We start from the raw sequence: 24,924 nt of genomic DNA, 5'->3' as shown, positions 1-24,924 counted from the left end.
TGTGTGCTCAGTATGTAGTGTTCAGTAGTGTAGTGTTAATGTGATGTAGTGTGTTCAGTAGTGTAGTGTGCTCCGTAGTGTACATTACTGTAGTGTTGTGTGCTCAGTATGTAGTGTTCAGTAGTGTAGTGTATGTTAATGTGGTCTAGTGTGTTTAGTAGTGTAGTGTGCTCAGTAGTGTACATAACTGTAGTGTGTGTGTGTGCTGTGTGTGTAGTGTTCAGTAGTGTGTCCAGTAGTGTAGTGTGCTCCGTAGTGTACATTACTGTATTGCTGTGTGCTCAGTAGTGTAGTGTATGTTAATGTGATGTTGTGTGTTCAGTAGTGTAGTGTGCTCAGTAGTGTACATTACTGTAGTGTTGTGTGTTCAGTATGTAGTGTTCAGTAGCGTAGTGTTAATGTGATTTAGTGTGTTCAGTAGTGTAGTGTGCTCAGTAGTGTACATTACTGTAGTGTGTGTGTTTAGTATGTAGTGTTCAGTAGTGTAGTGTATGTTAATGTGGTCTAGTGTGCTCAGTAGTGTACATTACTGTAGTTATGTGTGTTCAGTATGTAGTGTTCAGTAGTGTAGTGTAGTGTATGTTATTATGGTGTAGTGTGTTCAGTAGTGTAGTGTGCTCAGTAGTGTACATTACTGTAGTGTGTGTGTGCTGTGTGTGTAGTGTTCAGTAGTGTAGTGTATGTTAATGTGGTCTAGTGTGCTCAGTAGTGTACATTACTGTAGTGTTGTGTGTTTAGTATGTAGTGTTCAGTAGTGTATGTTATTATGGTGTAGTGTGTTCAGTAGTGTAGTGTGCTCAGTAGTGTACATTACTGTAGTGTGTGTGTGCTGTGTGTGTAGTGTTCAGTAGTGTAGTGTATGTTAATGTGGTCTAGTGTGCTCAGTAGTGTACATTACTGTAGTGTTGTGTGTTTAGTATGTAGTGTTCAGTAGTGTATGTTATTGTGGTGTAGTGTGTTCAGTAGTGTAGTGTGCTCAGTAGTGTACATTAATGTATTGCTGTGTGCTCAGTAGTGTAGTGCGGTGCTGCTGCGTGCTCGCGTCAGACGCGTGTGCGTGATGGATGCGGCGCGCGCGTGAGGGGGGCGGGAGCGCGGACCGCTCGAGCTCCTCTCCTTCGTTTCCTGACGCGAGAAAGACAAAAGGAAAAACCGGAGAAGAAGAGAAGCGGATTCGTGCTCGGGGAATATCGAGGCCCGCTCGGTTCCGTGAGGCGTGAGCCGCGGGTCGGTGCAGGCGGAGCGGCGGAGCGCGGGACTCGAGCCCGGGGACATCACAGGGGCCTGTCCGGTAAAAACAGCTCATTATCGCACATCTGTGTGTGTCTGTCTCTCTCTCTGTGTGTGTGTGTGTGTGTTTGCGCGTCTCCGCCACCGGCGCGGGGTCTCTCGGAATGGCGTTTATTGGCGGTCAGAGGAGCGGCTGTCGACGCGTGTCGGTCTGACGCTCGCGATGGCGCGTCTAAATCTGCGTTTCTGCGCGAATGAGAGCGATGCTAACGCGCTAATGCTAATGTGCTGCTGCTGTGGGCTTCATTTCTAGATGGTTCCGAGTCAGCATCGTGTCGGAGAGAGCCATCATTAATTCCAGATTCTGCTCTGCTCTGATGAACACACACACACACACACACACACACACACACACACACTGGGCTGATGTGTCACAGCTAACCCTTCCTCATCATCATCATCATCATCATCATCATCATCATCATCATCATTGTTGTGTTTGTGATTTCAGTGTGCAGAGAAATCTCAGGTAGTGACAGATTAAACCAGTGTTTACACACACTCCTGGAGCTGTGAATAGCATCATCAGCCGTGACCACACACACACACACACACACACACACACACACTCACACACACACACACTGTTTGCTCGACTGTGTTTAGTTAACGGATCAGCTACAGCACTGGTTTGACTGTAGAAAGGCCGTAAACTCATAGGTAGTGTGTGTGTGTGTGTGTGTGTGTGTGTGTGTGTGTGTGTGTGAGGGACAATAGACACGTGGGGACATGAGTGATGATGCCATTACAGTGCAGGACCCTCATTAAGGCCTGTGCTAATTAAACACTCATCCTGCAGACGGTCGTGTGTGTGTGTGTGTGTGTGTGTGTGTGTGTGTGTGTGTGTGTGTGTGTGTGTGTGTGTGTGTGTGTGTGTGTGTTTCATCACTGGGAAGTTCAGTCTTCAGTCTCAATGCAAGCGTAACCAGCGGTGGGCTTTTGACTTGTGCATGATCAACATTACTCCATCAAGTCTGCGGCGTTACATGTGCAGTCGCACACACACACACACACACACACACACACACACACACACACTGTCTGCTTCCCCTGAACACTAGTGAACACATTAACAGTACTGTATATTCAGCTCTCTCTGATCGCTCCTCCACGTCTGATCACTGATCATCAGTACACCGTCAGCGGATCAGTGAAATGGGCAGTGTGTTGTGCTGGAGCGGTTCTCCTGTTTTGTTCCTCTAGATCTAGCGTTCTGTGTTCATTCGCATCACTGTAGACTGACACAGCGCAGTGTCCAGGCTGGAGGATGAATGCAGATGTACGTGTGTTTCAGCTGCGATGTGTTGGACTACAGCTGATATCACGTCTCTATCGGCTGGTTAAGCGTCTGATTCCTGCTGTTGAAAATATAACGGTGCTGACAGCCAGAGCTGTAGGACTGAGCCATAACTGTCAGATAAAGTTCATTACCGAACAAATCAGATCCCGTTATATCGTTATATCTGATCATGCCTTGATGTTGACTGATTTGATGAGGACAGTGAGGTCTGGAATGAAGAAGAAAGCTTCAGCATTATCCCAGAGTTCATCAAGAGTCTCTGTGTTCATCTTCAATACCTCCTCCTTCATCAGCTCAATAATGTTGATGTCAGGTGACTGGGCTGGCCAATCCTGGAGCAGCTTGAGTTTCAGGAGCTTTGATGTGGAGGCTGAAGTATGAGCAGGAGCGCTATCCTGCTGGAGAATTGTCCCTCTCCTGTGGTTTGTAATGTAATGGGCAGCACAGATGTCTTGATACCTCAGGCTGTTGATGCTGCAGATCTCTCCATACTGAATGAACCCCAAACCATGATTTCTCCTTCACCAAACTTGACTGATTTCTGTGTGAATGTTGGTCCATGCTGGTTCCAGTAGGTGTTCTGCAGTATTGGTGATGATCGGGATGCAGATGATCCAGCTCCTGCCTCTGTTACTCCTGACTGAAGTTATTACGTGCTGCTCTGACCGCTGGGCTTGTGTCAGGGAGGGCAGATGCACCTCAGTGTTGTCCATGATGAGTGTGCATCAGAGGTGGGACCAAGTCATTGTTTGGCAAGTCACAAGTAAGTCTCAATTCATTGCCCTCAAGTCCCGAGTCAAGTCCCGAGTCAAGACAGGCAAGTCCCGAGTCAAGTCCCGAGTCAAAGGCAACAAGTCTCAAGTCAAGTCCAAAGTCCTGCAGTTTGATTTTCGAGTCTTTTCGAGTCTTTTTAACAGAAAAATAAAATATATACAGATTAGGTATGGTTGTAAGATCTGTATTAATTAAACAAACCTTTTTTTATTAAAGAACATTGCTTAGATATATAAAAATACGAATGCAATTTTTTGAAAAAGTACTGAACAGTGCTGCGTCTCGTCTCCACAGCATAATGCACAAGAACGAGTTCCACCAAAAAAAAGACTCCATTTTGCCTCATCACACAGAAATTGCAGGTCTACTGCTGTCTAATTCATTAAGTTTAGTTGTGCTATGTTATGTCTTCGGTGATCAACTTGTGATTAACCAAAATTACATAACCTCAATGTGGTAGCAGTAGACCAACTCCTGTATATGCTGCAAAGTTAAATTGAGTGAAATTGGAATTTTGTCAATTGAATCTGGTGTGTGCTAAAGAGATGGAGTTGCAAATCCGTCTAGCAGCAATGTAAAATGGTAGCACATATTGTTAATGAAGTAGGCTACTTCATACAAACAATAACGTTGTTTTCTTCACATAACGTTGAAGAGCTTTGCTCTCTACCTTGTGTGATGCTCGTGCACGGATTTCCTCTGTTTGTGGACAAAACTGATTGCGAGTTCTCAAATTTTCTCTTGCTCTCAAATATGCACTGCTCACACACAAATTTTCTTGAGCGCTCTCAGAGATTATATGCAAACTCACAATTTGTGTCGTGTTCCCTCTTCCTTTCATGCTTTTTGATATGATTCATATTGCTGCACTGTTTAATAACAATAACCAAAATACTAAAATAGACTTGTATATTAAATGTTTAATCTAATAAACCATAACATTTTTGGTTGTTTTATATGATGAGATATTTTCAGTTTCAAACACTTAAATACAGAGAATAGACCAGTGGTGCCCCCCTGAAAATTTGCTTAAGGGGGGCCAGAAGAGGCCAGCTACGTCAGTGGCACCAATCAATCCACAATAATTTAGTGGCTGCTATTTATTTATTGAAATATTGCATTGTATTGCATTTATGTAAGTAGATTTAAATAAATAATGTCAACAGCAAAATCATATCGGGTTGGCCACAGGGGTGGCTAGAGTTTACACAGGGGAAACACCCCTTGTAAAGGGGTTTACACCACTATAAGGCACCTCTGGAATAGATGTTGGATGTAAAGAATACATTTTATTTTAAAAGCATTTAAACAAAAACTAATGCAAGCGGAAATGTAACTGTGATAAAATAAGGAAACACTTGATAAGGTATTATAGCCTACTGTACTATTCACTCTTCAAATAAATCTCACTATCAATCTCATTTTATCATGGCAGCTAAAATAAAGTAAACTAGTGTCTGCTGGCTTCCACTTTACTGATGAGATTGTGGAGGACATTTTCCATGTCATCCTCTTCATTTTGAGGAAAGCTGTGCCACAGGGCCCCTGAACACGTATATTGGCATGTACTGTGTTTTGAACAGTAGCCTACTACAGTAAAGAACTTCAATTGATCAGTTGTGGTAATACTATAGTTGCTATGGTAACACAAGTGTAATATAAACAAATTACCCAGTGCTGTATTATTTTACAATATAGGGTATTTTATACTACAAATCACTACACTTTACTGTAGTTAAAACTACACTTTGTATTATTTTATCTGTTCACTATTGGTAATACTACTGTATTATGAAGCATTCATTAACAAGTCGTAAATAATACTAGCCTAAAACATAAGTATAATACAAGTATACAACAAGTATAATACTCAAAAACACTAGAATTTATTAAAGAATTTACCTTAACCTTTTAGTTTTTTGTGTATTGTTAATAAATAGTAAAGCAAGAAAGAAATCATATCAACATTCTTGGAACAACCCTTCGCTAAGCCTCGCTCTCCTTAGTTACTGTTGCTACGCCTGTCAAGCTTTCATGCCTGGCACATCTATTACAGTGTGTATGCGCTGGTGTCAGACATTCCCAAGGATTTAATTAGTCATTTTTGGCAAACAGGTGAGATATCTGAGAAAGCCAGACAAAAGAGGACTGCAGTATACATTACAGGGGTATATTCACAACATAATAGCAACTGATTAGAAAATAATTTTATCAAAATTGAAGCAAGGTTAGCCTAGCCACCTCATACGCTAAACATTCAACAGCATAGTTCATGCACAGCAGGAGAGGTGAAATTATAAAATAATCTAATAACCTAAGAAACTGATGGATTTGTGCCGAATATTAGCATCATTGACCCATAACAGTGTACAGTACATATTACTGTCAGCATGTTTGTGTGCTCTTTATCCAGTTTTTATTCAAATTTGCAGTTAAGTGGAAGAAAAAAATTGAAATGCACATTAAAGTATAAATAACAGAAGTGAACAAATAGATTTTTCCTACCAGCAAATATTAGTGTATGTATTTATATGCGTTACAATAGCGAGGGTTTAAACTAAGCAGTGCTCACAGGGTTCAACGCTAAGGATTTTTTCTACTGGCCCGATCGGGCCAGTGGTTCTGATTTTTACTTGCCCTGCCCAAATTTTCACTGGCCCCACCAAAAAAAAAAAAAGAAGTTAATCGCTATTTGAATGTGCGTGTGTGTGTGTGTGTGTGTGTGTGTGTATACACACACACACACACACACACACAGTTGATTTCAGAATTATTTGTCCCCCTAAATTATTAGCACCCCTGTTAATTTTTTTCCCCAATTTCTATTTAACAGAGAACAGATTTTCTCAGCACATTTCTAAACATAATAGTTTTAATAACTCATCTCTAATAACTGATTTATTTTATCTTTGTCATGATGACTGTAAATAATATTTTACTAGATATTCTTCAAGACACTTCTATACAGCTTAAAGTGACATTTAAAGGCTTAACTAGGGTAATTAGGGTAACTAGGCAGGTTAGGGTAATTAGGCTAGTTATTGTATAATGATGGTTTGTTCTGTAGACAGTCTGAAAAACAATTAGCTTAAGAGGCTAATAAATTTTACCTTAAAATGCTTAAAAAAATGTTTTTATTCTAGCCAAAATAAAACAAATAAGATTTTGTTCAGAGGAAAAAATATTATCAGACAAAATATCAACATTTCTTTGCTTTGTTAAACATCATTTAGGAAATATTTTAAAAAGAAAAAACAAAAAACAAAAGGGGGCTAATAAATCTGTATATATATTTACGGTAATTTTTAAAATGCTTAAGGAAAACTATTCAGTTCATCAAGGCTATATTTATAAATGTAAAAAAGGTGTAATTGTTAAATATTTATTAAAATTTTAAATAACTGCTTTGTTATTGTATTTAGTCTCAAATAAAATAATTACTCCAGACATTATTGATTTTATAACTATTACCATTAATAAATATAATAATAATTAATATTAGTGATTTCTGAAGGATCATGTGACTGGAGTAATGAAGCTGAAATCTCATCTTTAAAATCACTGGAATAAATGAATAAATTAAATGATAAACTACTTTTGAACAGTTATTTTATAGTGCAACATTTCACAATTTGTATTTATGATGAAATAATTGCAGCCTTGGTGAGCAGAAGAAGCTTGTTTTAACATATTTAATCACACTGACCCCAAACTTTTGTGTATTGTGTATAGAATATTTTATAAGTGAAAATGTGCACTTTAATTTTAACAACCCACAGACATCGTCACCAAATACAAATCGAGGTCAGACTTTCTCATATATACAGAGCCTCATTTCAATTGTCAGGTTTTGTAGATATCTATCTATTGAATTAATCAATCTATTAAAGAAACGTTGACTATAATTCTGTATTTTAGGCTTAAATTATAGAGAGACATAGCAGATGAACCGAGACTGCATCAGATCAATGTAAATCTTTCTTTCGAGCTGTCAGTGCGGAAATGAACAAAACAACAGGCCTAATACAACATATTATACGATTAAAATATGGAAAAATTAACAGATAGTAATTTCGGTCAATTTTCCTGACGGATAAACCGAGATCAGGCTGGACAAACAGCTCTCGGTAATATTTCAGCATGCTTTCACTTTCGCATTTACCGGTAAGAATGACATCTCGCCCTGCTCATCATTCTCTCTTCATATAGCCGTATATATGGCTATTACACGATCATGATACACTGTGATATAGCCTGGGTCGTTAGTTCGTTGCATTGTTTTGTTTTCTCGCTACAATCGATCTGCTCAATAGGACAGAGACCGCGTCTCATTCAGGCGATCTTGGACTGATTGATTTGGCGCGGAAGCGAGCGCAACTGCTGGATATATGCCAAAAAAAAACGCGCTAACGGGTGAAACGAGACAGATTCCGAAACAAACGTCTATGTGTGAAAGCACCGTAAGATTGTATTTGCACACAATTGACAGACAGTCGCAGCGCGCAGCTCTGGCTCGATCTGGCAGGCAAAAAGGCAGCAGCTGGCCCGATCGAGCCAGTAACATTTTGTACACTGGCCCGAGTGTCTCGCACGCTGGCCCCGGGCCATCGGGCAGTCCTTATTGTCGAGCCCTGGCTCATAATATCGAGTGGAAAAAAAGAAAAAGACCGCTGGGAAGCATAACCTGCTTTGTTTTTTTTATTTATTTTTTTAAAAGAAACACAGTTTAGATCTGTTTAGGATAAGAGGAGTGTGAGTTATTACCACCTATCATTGAATGTGAATATCGAAAACAAAACCAACTTAGCTTAACTCCTTTACCGCCCCTCACACAGCTTGATCCACGCTGGCATTTCTCCTCTTGGGCTTTGCTTTTGAAAAGGGAAAAAATCCCACCACCCAGTCCAAACTTTTAGGATAGCGGGTGTCAGATTTTCACAATCCAATTGCGCAACGATTTGGCTTGTTTCCCTCGCTCGAAAGCTTGACAGAGCCTCTGCCCGTAGCTACGATTGGTAAGCCGCGATTGGTGGGTGGCGGTTTTTGGGCGTGGCTTAGCGAAGGGTCAGTTTAAAAGGAGGATCCCGTGAGAGCAAAAGCACTAAAGGTATGAGACGCCATCGTAAACAAAAGTCAAGCGAACGCAAAGAGACTGAATGCACGAGAGAGAGAGAGAGAGAGAGAGAGAGAGAGGTGTATGTTGTATGTGAGAGAGAGAGAGAGAGAGAGAGAGAGAGAGCGAGTATTGGCACGCGAGTATTGGCTCGATCTCAAGTTCAAATTCAAATTCTCTCTGCGTTCGCTTGACTTTTGTCCACTCCGGCGCCTCATAGTAGTCACGTTGGATAGTGTCGAATCAAAACAATCTACCGTGCTTCGATTGGACGTCATGCCGAAAGCGCGCATGCTCACACACGCGCGCGCATGCTGTCACACACGCACACATAAACGGGGAGAGAGAGAGAGCGGTCCATGTCAACATACTTTTTTATCGTTGGGCTTTTCATGGGAAGCAGCAAGTCTTTACAAGTCAATAGGGGCAAGTCCTAGTCAAAGTCCAAGTCATTTATGTTCAAGTCCAAGTCGAGTTGCAAGTCTTTTTATATTTTGTCAAGTCGAGTCTAAAGTCATCAAATTCATGACTCGAGTCTGACTCGAGTCCAAGTCACATGACTCGAGTCCACACCTCTGGTGTGCATGCATAAACGATCATATTAATTCAAACTATAATCAGAAATATCTTTACTAATCCCTTGTTTTATTAAGATTCATGTTTACTAACAGGAGAAGTGAGCTCTGCAAAAGCTGGACTCGAACCCGCTCCACCACAGTCCTTCCAGCTCACTGCGTTACTGCCGACACACTGCCTCTAATGTTCATTCACTCAGCAATAAACACCTCCAATAATCGTGTTTGCGTTCGCACTGACGTTATTTGGTCACGCCGTCAGTGAAGCGCACTGATCTAGATCAGGAAACAGGACTCGCTGCCTCGTCTCGTCGTTAAACGTCACTGCTCTAACGGCACTAATGACAGCCTTTCTGCAGCCAGCCGGAGTCATGCAGTGTTCCAACGTCACTGGGCTCACAGAACCTGCTCATGCCCAGGATCGTGTCACTGTGATCGTTACCACGGTAACTGACCCGGGTTATGAGTTACCGCTCTCCCGCTTTTAATTTCTGACACACACAGCTCAGAGTCTCCTTCATTGCTCAGTCGGACACGTAACCTGGGCCTCATGTGTGTTTAACTGAACACACACACACACTGATGATGATGATGATGAAGAGTAAATATTCCTGCTGGAGCATCTCTTCTGAGGTGGTGAAGGACTCTGAGTAGTCCCAGTGTTTTGGCTCTGTGGGCTCGTGATGCAGATGTGTCTGTGTCATCAGTCGAGGCCCACACTGGATCTGAGAGCGCAGGGTTCTGCAGGTGTTGAGCTCATCACTGGTTCTGTTTGTTTACCTGTGTAAACGTATGTTTATTCAGTTTTAAATGAATGACAGTGATAATGTTGACCAGTATTAGAATGCTGATCTGAGTTGTGTACAGCAGTGTGTGCAGTCATGTGTGTGTTCTGACTCTCAGTACAGGTATTATACGAGAGACTTGCTTTATTTACCCAGTCAGTGGATCTACTGTAAGTGGATTTGCATTGTAAACATTAAATACAAGTTAAAATGCAAGTATTACATGTAATACAAATTATTTTTTACTCATTTATGAGGTTTTTAGTTATGATATTCCCAAAATAATGCAGCATAGATCTGCAGAACTTTAGCACAATGCTGTGCAGATACAGCAGAACATTTCTATCTGGCCTTATTTAGGAGTCTTCATCACTAGTTCACATCTTCATACACTCTTCATGTGTGTGTGTGTGTGTGTGTGTGTGTGTGTGTGTGTGTGTGTGTCAGGCATGGGACGATAACCGATAATAGTCCAAGGTACAGGAAAAGTCAAGGTATTAAATCAGTCAAAGTTCTCTGCAGTACCGTTCCTCAGGCATGTGTAAGATATTTTATTTACATTTTGTTTGTTTTTATCTCCAGCAGGAGAAATAGCCGAAGATGCCGTGTTAAATAGTACAGAAATCAGTGTTTTTGAAGACAGCAGAAGTCATTGATTCACTTCAATTCTTCAGTCTGACATGTTTACTGCTCCAAAATACCAGAAATGATTCTCAAAATAAAACATATTGTGTTCAGAGAGGATAAAGGGTTTTGTTTTTACCTCAGACATTTTAAAAGAGTATATGTTAGAGCAGTAATCACAATACCCTGATGTTTTTATTCAAGGCTGTCATACTCACACCGTCAGAATCTTCTAGCGGCCCATGCCGAGTGATGCCTGCAGGACTGTGCAGGAGAACTGGTCTGCAGCATCACACTTCACTAAACACTGAAGGAATCAGCCGTGCACACAGCACAGAAGACTGCTGGAAACTGATCTAGATCAGTGCTTCTCAAACCTTCTTCACCAAGCATCACCCTGATGAGCAGTATTGAAATACAGTAGTGCAGTCGGCCTAATAAAGCAGCTACAGCTCTCAGTTCAGAAATGAAGCAGGTTAATTCCTATTATTATGCATATTTATTATTGTCAGCCACTTTAAAAATAATTCATAGCTTGAACATCAACACTGCCTTGTGCTTACAGGTAAAAAAATAAATAATGTTTAAATTAAAATGTGCTTCTAAAAGTTCATTAGAAAAGCTCTTAAAAAGTCAAGAGAAAGCTGCTGTACTTAAGTGTACAGTATTAACATATATAGTAGCCTGAACATGACCTCAAATGTTCCTTGGATCTCATAAATACAGGCTGTTTGTGATCATATTCTTATTTAAAATGTTTAAAAGAATTGCAATAGATGTTGCATGTGACTTAATTGTATATCTTTGAAATCTAAACATTAACTTTAAATATATGATTTGGATTTACATATTAGATTTAGAAATCAGCACTGCTTACTGTGTGTTATAGGCTTTGTGTGTCACAAAAGCAAGTCATTAAGCCATATACCTGTCAACAGTGGGATATAAAAATACAGGATACATCACCCCCGACAACATTACACATATGGGGAGGAGATCAGCTTCAAATGATGGAACACATAGCAGACATTAGAAAATAGAAAATAAAAGGGTTAGCCTGTTAAATCAGTTTACTGAAAGGGTTAAAAGTGTTAATGTTTTTACTTGAATTATTCAGCAGTTCCTCAGCGAACCACTAGAAGGAAGCCTGCTCACCACACGTACCACAGTTTGAGAACCCCTGATCTAGAATCAAATATTAGACATGTGATGTGTGTGTGATCGCTTCAGTGCTGCTGAAATTACACTGAGAGATGCAGTTAAGCTGCTACAAACACTACTGTAACATGTTCCAAACTCGTTCTTCATTCATTCATTCATTTTCTTTTTGGCTTAGTCAGGGATCGCCACAGTGGAATGAACCGCCGACTATTCAGGCATGTGCTTTATGCAGTGGATACCCTTCCAGCTGCTCTTCTCAACCATACACACTCAGTCTCTCTCTCTCTCTGTCACACACACACACACACACACACACACACACACACACACACACACACACACACACTCATACACTCCGGTTTAGTTGTTCAATTCCTGTGTTTAGACTGTGGGGGAAACCGGAGCACCCGGAGGAAACCCACACCAACACGGGGAGAACATGCAAACTCCACACAGAAACACCAGCTGACCCAGCCGAGACTCAAACCAGAGACCTGAGTGCTGTGAGGACACAGTGCTAACCACTGCGCCACCGTGCCGCCCAACAGTTTTTCATCAGCCTTTCCTCTGTTCACTCATGCTCCAGTGTCTCCAAACCTGTTTGCTCCTCATGTGTGCTGCTGCTTCCTCTTCAAAACCTCCTCTATTGTGCTCTACGCTACAGAAGCAGGCTGAAGTGAAGAGAGAGAAGCGTACACGAGGACAGAATGCTGATATCTGTGTGAACCGTCCCTTTAAGCCGGTAGAAGATAGTCGTCGTCTCCTGTACATGTCACAGATTCGCCACCGCATTCCTCCGTACATCGCTTGAATGATCTCAGATGATTAGGCTGATCCTGGATATGTTCATCTTGATAACTGATCTCTGGCTAATTTGGTTCTTCAAACAAGTTTGTGAATCAGATTAAAACATCTGGATGAGCTGATCTGAGATCGGTGTGTTGTGAAGGACAGATCTGTCCCACCTCCAAATCATGATCAGCAATGCAGTGATTGGCTGACGGCACAGCAGCGTGATGACATCATCTGATTAATATGCAGTTATTCATCTCAGCCAAATTACATCAAATTGGCAGTAAACGGTGTGTTGAATATGACACGCAAAACCTGTCCACCTGTGATGTAGGCTGAGGCTTTACACTGTCATGTGTCCAGAGTGTTTAGCAGTTTATTTCGTTTATCAGGTATAGAGCAGATGCTCTTTGTTATAGGAGCCCAGGACTATATTACATTCCTTAATCAGCGGGAAAAACGGGAATCAAAAATTCAGTTCAGCTTTATGTTTACAGCGCTTCTACAATGCAGACTGTCAAAGCAGCTTCACATAGAAGACCATAGTGAATGTAAACAGAGTAGTTCAGCTCAGTTCAGCTCAGCTCAGTTCAGCTCAGCTCAGTTCAGCTCAGCTCAGTTCAGCTCAGTTCAGCTCAGTTCAGCTCAGTTCAGCTCAGCTCAGCTCAGCTCAGTTCAGCTCAGTTCAGTTCAGTTCAGTTCAGTGTGGTTTAATAATCACTACTGAGAGTCCAAACACTGAAGAGCAAATCCATCCATGCACATCTCTGAAAAGCATTCTGATGCTGGTAAAGGCGTCTGCAACTCTTGTGAAGCATTAAATCATCATCATATTATCTGTCAGAACATGTTCATGACTGCATAAATCATTATTCCTGTATAAAAACAAACAGACAAGAAGCAGTGGAATATTGCACATGTCTATTAGCACACACTAATTGCACTAAGGCTGGTCCCGTAAAATAGTGTTTTATAGATGCACTTGTGTCTAGACAGTCCATATTCATAGATGTTCTCTCTGATCCTCTTGGGGAGAACCTGCCCGTTTTAGATCTTTTATTTGGGAGTGCAGATTGCAGAAGTTTCATTAGTATTTTTATAAATTGTATGAACAAACACAAATATTATGAATTATTAAATATTATGATACATTATAAATGAGAATGTCGCAGGTTCGAGCCTCTGCTCAGTTGGCGTTTCTGTGTGGAGTTTGCATGTTCTCCCTGCCTTTGTGTGGGTTTCCTCCGGGTGCTCCGGTTTCCCCCACAGTCCAAACACATGCGGTACAGGTGAATTGGGTAGGCTAAATTGTCCGTAGTGTGTGAATGTGTGTGTGGATTTTTCCCAGAGATGGGTTGCAGCTGGAAGGGCATTCGCTGTGTAAAAACTTGCTGGATAAGTTGGCGGTTCATTCTGCTGTGGCAACCCTTGATTAATAAAGGGACTAAGCCGACAAGAAAATGAATGCGTGATACATTATAAATGCATGTTTAAGTTTTGTTTAAATTACTTGACTATTTTCTCAAGTGTACATCACCTATAGGTTACTACTGTGAGAAAATACCAGCGTCCGGTACAGTTTCAGGATCTCCTTTACTTGAACTGACCTGATCCAGTCCTGTTCATATGAGATGAGCCTGATCTCCCGAGCAGGATTAAGCTCAGGAACTGTTGCTATGACAACTACTCTCAGATGAGTTTTGAAGAACAAAATGATCCTGGATCAGGTCAAATAACCAAATCCAGCTAACCGAGTAATGCACATGTGAAGAGCAGACCCCTGAACATCAACTGAGGAAGCTGGTCTGAAGCTAGTTAGTGTACTAGAACTCTCCTATCAGTAAAGTTTTTCCCTCTCCGCTGTCGCCACTGCCTCGCATGGTTCAGGATTGGTAGAGCTACGCATCGATGAATTTGCTCTTCAGTGTTTGGACTCTCAGTAATGATTAAATCACACTGAACTGAGCTAAACTGAACTGAACTTAAACACTGAAACCTGAACCACACTGTTCCAGTTACTATGACCATTTATGTGAAGCTGCTTTGACACAATCTACATTGTAAAAGCGCTATACAAATAAAGCTGAATTGAATTGAATTAAAGCGGAATAGACATGAGGGAGAACTGAACTGAATCAGAACACTCTCCTGAATAACGTAGAGTTTAGTGCTCTGGACGATACTGCTGTCCGTGAGCGTCTTTACTGCTTAGAGACGTCGCTTTGCCTCTAACCAAGTCTTCAATGGTTGTACTGTAGACTGACTGCAGGGTGATTGGGTTAATGTTATGAACACAGAACAACTAAAGCAGAGGTCTAAAATGCTGTTTTCTTTCTGTTTCCAGACCATCTCCAGCTCCCGGACAGACACACAGCCTCGTCCACGGAGAGTAAATGAGGATCTGGATGGGGAAAGTGTGGTAAACCTGCCGATCTCAGAAACGACGTACTCTACTGACGGAGCGGCGGCGGATGAGCACACACACACGCAGCAGTCCGGCTGAAGCGCATCTAACATGGGAGAAGACAAACCTTTGAATGCAGCTGGAAGATATTTGCGGTCAGAGACCTTAATGAAACACGAATCGATGACAGAGTGCCCGAAGTCCCTGTTACACAGGAAGTTTGAAAAGAAATCATGATCCTGCAGTGTTGGTCTTTCTGGAGCTATTATCAGTGAATATATATGTGCCAACTGGAGAAAGACTTGTGTGCTGCAAACTTGTTAAAGAACTGTGACAGTTGTACTGCATGGCTGCTACCGAACGGCACGCATCACACTACAGCATCTAAATACTGACGCTCTTCTGATCAGACGTGCTTGAGTGGCCGTGTTGCTGGTGTATCTTCACCTCACGGCTTATAGACATTTTGTGACAACACTAAAACTTCATCCGCTCCTTGGATATAGTGCCAAACCACACAGTGGCGATTGTGACTCAGTTCTTCTGTACATGAATGTGTAGCTGCTGTGTTCCCCATCCTCTGGCGCTCGGTGTTAACTAGTGGACATTTTCTGGAGCCTGCTGCAGATGCATCTGTAATCGCACGGCTGAAACGTTCCCGTTTGGATCCTTTAAGAAAGGTTACCGAGACAGTTTTGTGAAACTCTAACACACAGAGATGCAGAATTTCCCCAACAGTCCTGTCCCTCTCCACCCAGGGTTCAGCCGTGGAGCAGGCGTAGTCAGTTCCCCATATCAGACCCACCCGTCAGACCTTCAGATCTCCCCCAGGACCTCCGAGGACTATGTGTCCCTTCAGCAGGCCCAGACCAGCCTACAGAGCCACGGGCAGCACTTGCACCTGCGGGCCCAGCAGCAGCAGCACCTGCATGCTCCGGTACATGGCTACAGCTCCAGGCGAGCGGTCACAGAGATGCCGCAGAGCAGCGCGGGGGGGAACTCCTACCGAAAGGACAGTATGGATTATTACTTCTCTGTGAGTGGGCGAGACCGAAGCCGAAGAGGTGGAGCCGCTTACGGAGCCGGATTTAGGTACACAAACGTGGATGGGCACCAGTACCAACACCTCTCCGGTTCAGGGTCTTCCTCCGGAATGATTTCTCCCTACTCCATGGACTGTGGCTCTGCAGTCGTGGGGAGTAATAGCAGTGCAGCTGGTTCGTTTTCTCCTTCCCAGCAATACAGTATGGCTCACGCTGCTTCAGTACAATCAAGTGCTCAAATGCATCAACGGCAGAAATATCCCTCACATCAAGGCTTATTACACCAAGGTCAGCATCACCGGACATATGCGCTCTCCGGAAACAGAATCCCCGCTCAGTTCGGACACTACGCCACTATCAATGCAACCTCAGGCTCCTCTGGAATGTATAACTCTCCACCGCAGAGATACGACGTGAGCAGCAGTAGCAGCACAGAAGCCAAAATCAATGACTCTCCCACGCAGTCTAATCCAAATCATCATAGCAGTTCATCAGCTTCCAACAGCTGCGAGGCTATGGGGCAGGGCTACTCCTCGTCTGCACATCCACCGTATTCACCACAGTCGCTTCACAAGCACGGCCCCCATTCCCAGCGTACCCCTCAACACAGCGCTGTCGCAGGCTATGACCTATCCCTCAAAATGCAGCATCTGCACACCAAACTGCCCCATTCCTCTGTCTCCTCCAGCCCGTCTCTGCCCTCACACACCCCTCAAGACCTCACCAAGTCTCCTATGCACACTCAAAATCAACAGGCTCAGATTCATCAGAACTTCAGTCCTATCTCTAATCCCTCCCCAGCTCCATCTGCGGTGCAGTCTCCAAGCTGCAGCTCGTCCTCATCTCCACTGCTAGGGGTCTCGGAGGGAAACAGTGCTCAGCTGCAGGCGTCTTCACACCCTGCTGCCCCAAACGCACGCAGCAGCCAGAGTCACGCACGCCTCCTGCAGGCCGTCCCCCAGCTGAGCCCCACTCCCCATTCCAATAGCAGCATCAGTAGCTGTGGTAGCGGAGGTGGAAATAAGTCTGCCACTCTGAATCACAGTGCAGGGATTGGTCATGCCAATATGGGGCAGAACCGAATGGGGCCAGGTCTCCGGAGTGGTCCGGGGGAAGATAGCTCCCTGTTCCCTCATGACAAACACCTACCGGACCCTGGTCTAAACAGTCTCAATGCTCTGACTTCTCAAGTGGAAAACCTACCGAATACAGTCCAGCACATGCTGCTAACCGACACTGTGCTGCCCCAGAGGAAGAGCAGAGACGCTGCCCCTCACTTTCAGATGCAGCAGGGGTCTCACTCTTTACCTGGCAACCAGAACAAATCTGGGAACTCCAGCACTGCTGGTCGGATCTTAACAAATGAAGAGAGCTCTGAGATGCTGGAAACAAAAGGCCAACAAAAATTAGAAAGGAAAAGAGTTAGGCAGGAAAGTGGTACAAGCAATGAATCTGAGCCACAGAGCTACCTGCCATCACAAAGGCAGATGCCCTCAGATAAGAGTCAGCAGGGCCTGGATCTCCAGGTCAACACTGGAGTCATCTCAACAGCTTCAAAACAGTCTTCTGTTAGAGAGTCTCAAGCAAAGACTCCAGAAACCCTCACCCCCTCCTCCACTTCACCACCATCAGGTCATCCTACTGCAGAACCCAGCCCAAAGCTACAGGTGTATCCCCCTGCTCCAGCCTCTCCCATTCACTCCGCATGTCTAAACTCTGTGGCAGATAGAGACCTAGGTAAAGATGATGAGAAGGGAACTAAGGGACCACAAATCAAAATGATAAAAGATGAAGAAAGCGATGATGAATGTGCAGATCCTCCGTGTCATAGAACGAGTTCAGAGAACAGACTGTTGGTTCCTCTCAAACAGGCCGAGCGAGAGTCCTGTGCTCAATCATTAGAAAATCCCAGTAAAAATGTGAATGTTCCAGAACAACACAATGTTGGAGGTGTAGGGGTTATTGTCTCTGCTCGTTCTGAACTGAACACAGAATCAAGCAAGCACACAGGAGTCAAATCTCCACGTTACAGTGTTTCTCATTACCCAAACAAACCCAGCAGTATTGAGGAGCAGCATGATGTCAATGTCTTAAAAGAGACGAGAAACCAGAATGGAGAAGGAGAGATGTCCATGGAAGCATATGTGTCACAGTATGATATTTCCCCTAAACGAGAATTTGGCCAAAACATTGTTTCTGTTCAATCTCACCCAGTGTCATTTAAATGCAGCAATCCAGAGGTACAATACACTGCCGTAAAGAGCAAGGACAAATTAGGGCTAGGTAGTGTTATGGGTGCAAACAGAGGCCAGAATTACCATACACTACAGGCCAGCTATGGGTCTATTGCCAGAAAGGAGATTGCTGGTGTATTTGCTATGGAGGGGGGAAGAGGAATGGTCTCAAGAAGCCAGGATAACAATTCTCAGTTTCAGCAGGTATTTCCAAGCCTTTTACAAGAAGTCCTTCAAGGCCATCACTTGGATCGCCGCTATGTACGTGCTGAACAGACATCTAGTGCTCATCAACATTCTCAAGATACGTCTCAGCACCGTTTTCAAACCAGGCTACCTTACAGTATGATTGAAAACTTGAGTTCACATTCAATGGGCTCTCAATCAGTTATGGGGGGACTTAATGTCCAGTTTAGTCAATTGGCCCCTGGAAAATCTCCAAACTCAAGTCAGGGACCAGATAGTGAGATTGGTTTAGGCCCTTCTCATCCCTCTTGGGATTCTGAAGCACATAAGACTCACGGGATCTCCATAGAGAAAAGCAAAACTAGTCTGTCTCCCAGCCAGTCCTCCCACATGCAGCAGTCTTTAGATCTCTCAACAGGAGCCCCTCCAAAGCACATCAACCTGGCTGACTATTCTTTGCAGCACAGAAAACCATCCAGATATGGTACCTCTCCTTCAGCTGTAGAACAATTGCTTTTACAGGAAGCTGAGCCACTGGCATGCAATGTAGGTCCTGTCGGCCATGTTCAATCCCAGGCATCCTCATCCTCTGGAAGGCGCTCGGTAATCTGTGATGTGTCGCCTTCTCGACGAACAACACCAGAAAGAGAGAGAGGATCCTCTGGACCCTCAGTCATTCAGCAGCCGTTTTCTTCTGGGTCTAATGAGCAAGACTGCTGCAAGGAAGAAATTAAAGCAAAGAAAGCACAAATCAAGGAGGACCCATCAAAGGTTGAAGCTGCAGGTCAGAACACAGATCGCTACTGCAGCACACCACCCAGTAAGGAGTCTAATAAGCCTCTTCGCCATCCTGTAGATAGTGATCCTGACTTAGAAAAGACCAGCAGTGCCAAGGGCAACAGTGATGCCCTCAGCAACCTGCCATATCTTTCACAAATGCCCACAAACCCCTTGTCCTCACCACAGAGACTCCAGTCATTTTCACAGGCTGTTGATGGCTTAAGGGCATATGGCTTCGGTGATGCAATGGATGGACAAAAAATGATCCCTCATGCTGGACCACATCAACCGTTCCATACGCTATCAGCATATACTAAGACCACAGCCTCTACAAACAAGTTACAAGTGTTTCCACAGAGTTTGCCTCCTCAAGACAGACCTGACTGGACTCCTGACAGACAAAAGCTTCGAGGTATGGACAGGCACGGTCCTCAGAGAATCCCCGAACAGAAATGTAAAAGCCAGCCTTCAAGTGAAATTCTGTCTAGTCCACATCGTATATCTCAACAGCACTCTTATCCTGGTGCACAGTTTGACCTGAAAATGTGGGATGCTTATCCTGAAAAAGAGGGAGCTGCGCAACCACTGGCTGCAGTCCCTCGTGAGCATGTTGGTTCTCAACCAATTACAAATTCTGGCCCCAAAATTGCAAAAGAGGACATCTCAGATAAGGGTGCAGAAGACACAGTCAAATCCTTCCACTCATTGGCACCGGCTAGTACTAATGCTGGGCACACCGTCAAGGCAACCCAAGGCATTCAGCAGGGGCAGAGAGTAACTAAAACTGGAGCATTGGCTGAAACTAATCCCCTAATCATGAGAAGGAGAGTTAGATCTTTTATTTCCCCTATTCCTGCTAAGAGGCAGCATCAGGATGTTCCAGGTCAGCGGCCAGGATCAGCATACCACTCCCCAATAGCTCAAGCCTACCCTGAATCTAGAATTGCAACCAACAGTTGTTCTGGTAGTTCGGATTCTCAGGCCAAATTACCATCTCCCAAGACACCGCATTCCATATCTAGTGCTAACTCGCCTCCTCAGTCCAAAGCAAAGTTTCTTCCCCCAAGAAAGGGGCGTGGCTTGAAACTTGAGGCGATTGTGCAGAAAATTACTCCTGGCGTGAGAAAAAATGACTTCAACAATAGTAACTTGGAATCGGACTTTTCAGAAGCAGCTCATTACACCTCTGACTTGCCGGACCCAGAGAGTGGTACATCGTTTACTAGTGTTTCTCAAGGTGAGGAGACCTGTTTATCTTACCTTGAGGATTCTCATACTTTAGATGAGCTTATGCCATACAGAGCAGTTGAAGATGCATTCTCATGTGACTCTCAGTCTCTCAAAGCAGGTGCAGCTGCTTCTAGCAGCGGTGCCCTCAGAAGTTTGCCAAAAGATTTCGACTTTGGCTTAGGTACTGCTGGCTCTTCAGGGTCTTTGGGGGGTGAAAATGATAAGGATGAATTTACTTTGTTGGGACCCCTTCCACCAGCTCCTCCATTGCCTTGTCCTGTACAGGGATCACCTCCTCCATCTTCATCTGCATTGTCAGACATACAACAATTCACAAACACTTATCAACAGCTGGAAACAAGGCGAAGTGAGCAGTCGGCTGCTAACCTGCTGAGGCAGAAGTTGCAGGAGACTGGCATGGGCTTTGACGATTACCCAGGAGGGGATTACTATGGGACCACTGCTGGCCATAGTCCTGGACATCACCTACTGTCCCGAGGTTCACAAAACCAGATGACTTCTCTCAGGTTGACAAGTCCAGACTCTAAAGCATCAGAAAGCACTGTGCCCAAAGGTTATTTCCCATCAGGAAAGAAAAAAGGCCGCCCAGTCGGTAGTGTGAATAAGCAGAAACGTGCCCAAGGACAAATGCAGAATACAGCAACTAACATACCTGCAGCTCCTCTTCCCTCACCTACAGCTGCACCTCAGTCTGTTTCAGTCTCAAGCAATGCTGATGAAGTGCCCCGAGTACCAACACCACCTGATGAGAAACCCTGCCCATCTCTGGTCCCTCCCGATGAAACCCAAGTGGTGAAGGTGGATGCAGAAAGCGAGGAGACCCTGCCAGAGTTGGATGTAAAGCCTGTTAAACAAAAACAGAAAAAGGGGAAAGAGTGCAGCGAGACTCCTGCCTCAAGTGGCAATCAGAGAAGGAGAAGAAGAGGAATGGCTTCCAAAGAGGAGCTGGACACTCAGACGAGCAGTAGGGGAAGCATTAGTCTCAGTGGAATATTCTCTGATGCCAGGAATAGTGTTTTTGCTCCTTACGTACATGTGGAGAAAAAGATGGAAGAAATTGGGGCAGTCTGTACAATAATTAACGCAGAGGATGAAAAGTCAAAAGGTGGAGGCAAACCTGGTCACACGGGGGTTGATGGCCCTTTAAACACCCTGCTGCCATCTCAGCTTGTGAGAAAAGAAAAGGAGAATGAAAAATCAAAAGAGAACTGGGTTTCAGAGCAAGTTGATTCAACCTTGGAGTCAGGGAAAGCACTTCCTACATCCGAGTATGTTCTGCCAGGGCCTGTGATATCCGAAACTGGACACAGCGGTCACCTGTTGTGCTGCCTTTGTCAGAAATGGGCCAACTACAAACATCTTGGAGATCTCTATGGTCCTTTTTACCCAGCCGAGTATGCAGCCAAGCTCCCTAAGAATCAACCTCAAGTCCGACAAACTTTGTCCCATTTTGGGCCAGCTGCCACAGGTATGACATCCATTCCAACAGAAGCGATTCCCCAGGATACAAGATTACAAGAACCTCAGAATGTCAAGTCATCTGCAGAAAGCGATTGCACAGTAAGCCAGGCAACAAACACAACATCCCCAGCCACTATCATTGGCACTGTTTCTCCAATGCCTTTGGAAATGCCTTTCCAGAATGCTATAGCCAGCAGCTCTACTGCAAGGGTAACAACTCATGCTTGGGATACGGCAGCCGAGCTGGAAAGTGGACTGGGTACATCAAATTTACAAGAAACAGACGCTGAAATCGCATCAAAGCAGTTGCAGGTAGAAAGTTCACAGCAAAGGCCCCAGCACAGAAAACTGACATCTCATCCACGCTTCAAAAGAAGACACAAATCCAGCGAAGATTTGCCTCGAACTGTCCCAATTAACAGCAAAGCCTCCCTGCCCTTCCAGCCTCCACCCCCAAGCCTGGATGCTCTGGGCCCCATGGCTCAGCTGGCGCAGCTCCCGCTGGTGCCTCTGGACCCTGAGGAGCTGTGGGTGCACGAGAGCTGCATGGTGTGGACCAGTGGCATATACCTGGTCAATGGGAGACTCTATGGCCTTCAGGAAGCACTGGATGGTGCTAGAGATGCGGTGAGTCCAGCTCAGCAGTTTCTGACCTATAGCATGCAGACAGTTCTGGTTGTTTAATGGATTAATTGAGACTTTCCTGTTTTCTTGTGGTTTCATTCTCTCCTCAGAGCTGCTCTCATTGTGAGATGGCGGGCTCCACCCTCGGCTGCTACAGTAAAGGCTGCACGCTGAGGTACCACTACATTTGTGCCATAGACGCAGGTGAGATACGACATTACCTGGACCTGCACTTGCCTTAATTGTGATCCGACGAGTGTCTGACTTTTAACTCTTCTCTTTTCTGTTAATCTAAAGATTGCTCTCTTAACGAAGACAACTTTTCTTTGAGGTGTCCAAAGCACAAGGTAAGTGAACAAGGCTTTGCGTTTAACATGGAAATGTTGTTAAGATAGCCGAGGGAACAGAGTTGAGCAGAACACAGAGACACACACTGAGTGTGTTGATATGACTGATAACACTGACACTAGATGCTAATATCAGTGGAGTACACACACTCAACAGATGAACATCAGACTGGAATATTGATGATGACTGAAGCTGAATGAGGGATCGAGGAGCCGGAGACGGCCACAAATACAGTAGTGGAGTGACTATTTAAGACTAAACACAATGTTATTATAGAGATGACCTGACATTACAACATGTGTTATAAATCAAAACCGTTTGTTACACACTACCTATACTACCTGTGTGCGTGTGTGTGTGTGTTCGTCTGAACAGGGCAACAGGATGGCCAAGCCTGGAGTGGTGTATCTGGAGCAGTCGGAGCGCGGATGAGTGGAGCGGCGCGGCGCACAGATCAGACGTGAGTTAGCATTAGCATCAGTGATAGCATTAGCCTCTGCGCTTCCCAGCGCTCACTCCGTGTTTCCCTCTGCAGACAGAGAGTCCCGCCTGACTGTGTGAGGCTCAGCATCCACATGGGTTAGCGATGGACACGCTTGGGAATGTAGAGACTCTAAAACACTAATAACTGAGAAAAACAAAACGATCAGCTGTTCTGTGCGGACGCAGAGCGGGAGACGGAGAGAACGGCCTTCTGGGAGAGGAGGAGGAGGAACACTAACTGCCTTCAGAGCGCTGAGTCTGAGCTGGGCATCTTTACTCTGGAGCTGCGCGCGGACATGCGGACGGCAGTGTATTTACAGCCCTTATATGTAGTATTTTATCATCACTCATCTTATCCTTATTTTAAACATCGCTATTGTTTATCAGTATTTACCTGTAGATGGAGACCGAGAGTCCAGCCGCCGCCGCTGCCACACCGTACACACACTTGACGGCAGCGGCATGCGTGCGGCCAGACGCACAGTTATTGCCTTCGAAGGTGTGCCTGTGTGTGTGTGTGTGTTAGATTGTGTGTGTGTGTGTGTGAGTGAGTGTGTCTGCTTCTGCCCGTTGATAAAGTGTTCTTATTTCCGCTGAGAGTCAGTGTGTGTGTGTTCACTGCGCGCGAACAGACGGAGTGTGTGTTGCTCTGGACTCCTGACGTGTGGACTTGTACACACTCTCCAGCTCTCACAGACATTCCGGCGGCGTGTGCAGGAAGCGCAGGCATGAGTGCAGAGCTCCTCCATCATCAAACGCTGTCATGTATTTTATTTTATAAGTCTTTTGAGAATAAAACTGAAGAATCACCATGAGGAGCGCGCTCGAGACCAGTCCATCTGCTTCATCAGCACACTCTCTCTCTCTCTCTGTGTGTGTGTGTGTGTCTCTTGCTGCTTACTTACATGTGTGCTAACATGAGGATATCTCTGTATGTCTGTACAGGCAGGCGGGTGCTGTGTGTTGTGGAATCTCTGCTCGCTCTAGCCTAGTTCACACTACAGGATTTTAAGCCTGATTTGAGCTGATTTGGAAGTTACCGAGCTCGCCGACAGATCGGGCTGTGATCAGGGAATAAATCTGCGGGTGCTCTGCGCTCGACAGTCTTTATGCATGAACTACTGAACAACGCATCAAAGAGGCTCACTGACGCGTTGCCGACACCTCGCAGACGGAAATCCAATATCTAGCATGCTGAATATTCCAGAGCAGTCGGCTGACTCGACCTGACGTGCGGTCCGAGAAGGCTGTATGAACAGTGGAGCTGGAGTTCTGTAACTATCAGAGTTACCACACTGCTCATTCATATCAGACGTCAGATTGCCACGTCATATTCACATTCAAAACCTCTGCTGAGATATTAAAATGAAGCTCTGAATATCTGTCGTCATGTTTGAAGACACTGTAAACGTATGATCTTTTAGGTAATACCGCCTGTAAACGTGTGTTTAAGTGTGCGCTCACACCTGTGAATCAATTGAGTTGCTCTGAAACAGCGATTACAGTTGTTACAGTGCTGCTCTTTGCTCTTGGAGCGGTTCGCTTTCACACGGCAAAGTTTCTAAACAGACCAGAAGAGCTAAAACAAGTCACGTGTGAGTGAACTCTACTATCATTGGTCAGAGTGTCAGGGTTTGTTTCGCAGAGTCAGCTGTCATGCATCCTTAATTTAAGTTATGGCGGTGAGCAATTAGAC

At 44.4% G+C, this 24,924-nt stretch overlaps 2 protein-coding genes across 3 annotated transcripts in view; both read left to right on the top strand.

The window, feature by feature from the left end:
• wbp2nl (WBP2 N-terminal like) overlaps nt 1–24,924 on the top strand; it is a gene marked incomplete at its 3' end in the record, with an annotated part of 179,969 nt that overhangs the window by 84,960 nt on the left and 70,085 nt on the right.
• tcf20 (transcription factor 20) lies at nt 1,133–24,043 on the top strand. Of its 2 annotated transcripts, none has more exons than XM_087243471.1 (6): nt 1,133–1,291; nt 14,770–22,400; nt 22,508–22,601; nt 22,695–22,744; nt 23,121–23,205; nt 23,281–24,043. In XM_087243471.1, the coding sequence occupies exons 2-5, from the start codon at nt 15,537–15,539 to the stop codon at nt 23,175–23,177; spliced, it is 7,065 nt and encodes a 2,354-aa protein (XP_087099597.1). In that variant the 5' UTR covers nt 1,133–1,291; nt 14,770–15,536; the 3' UTR covers nt 23,178–23,205; nt 23,281–24,043. The 2 variants fall into 2 exon arrangements, with proteins under 2 accessions (XP_087099597.1, XP_087099596.1); XM_087243470.1 differs by having other exon boundaries at nt 14,759–22,400.

This window comes from Danio rerio, chromosome 3 (genome assembly GCF_052040795.2).
Source record: "Danio rerio strain M-AB ecotype USA chromosome 3, GRCz13ab, whole genome shotgun sequence".
Lineage (NCBI taxonomy): Eukaryota > Metazoa > Chordata > Actinopteri > Cypriniformes > Danionidae > Danio > Danio rerio.
This window is presented reverse-complemented; position numbering and strand designations above follow the sequence as displayed.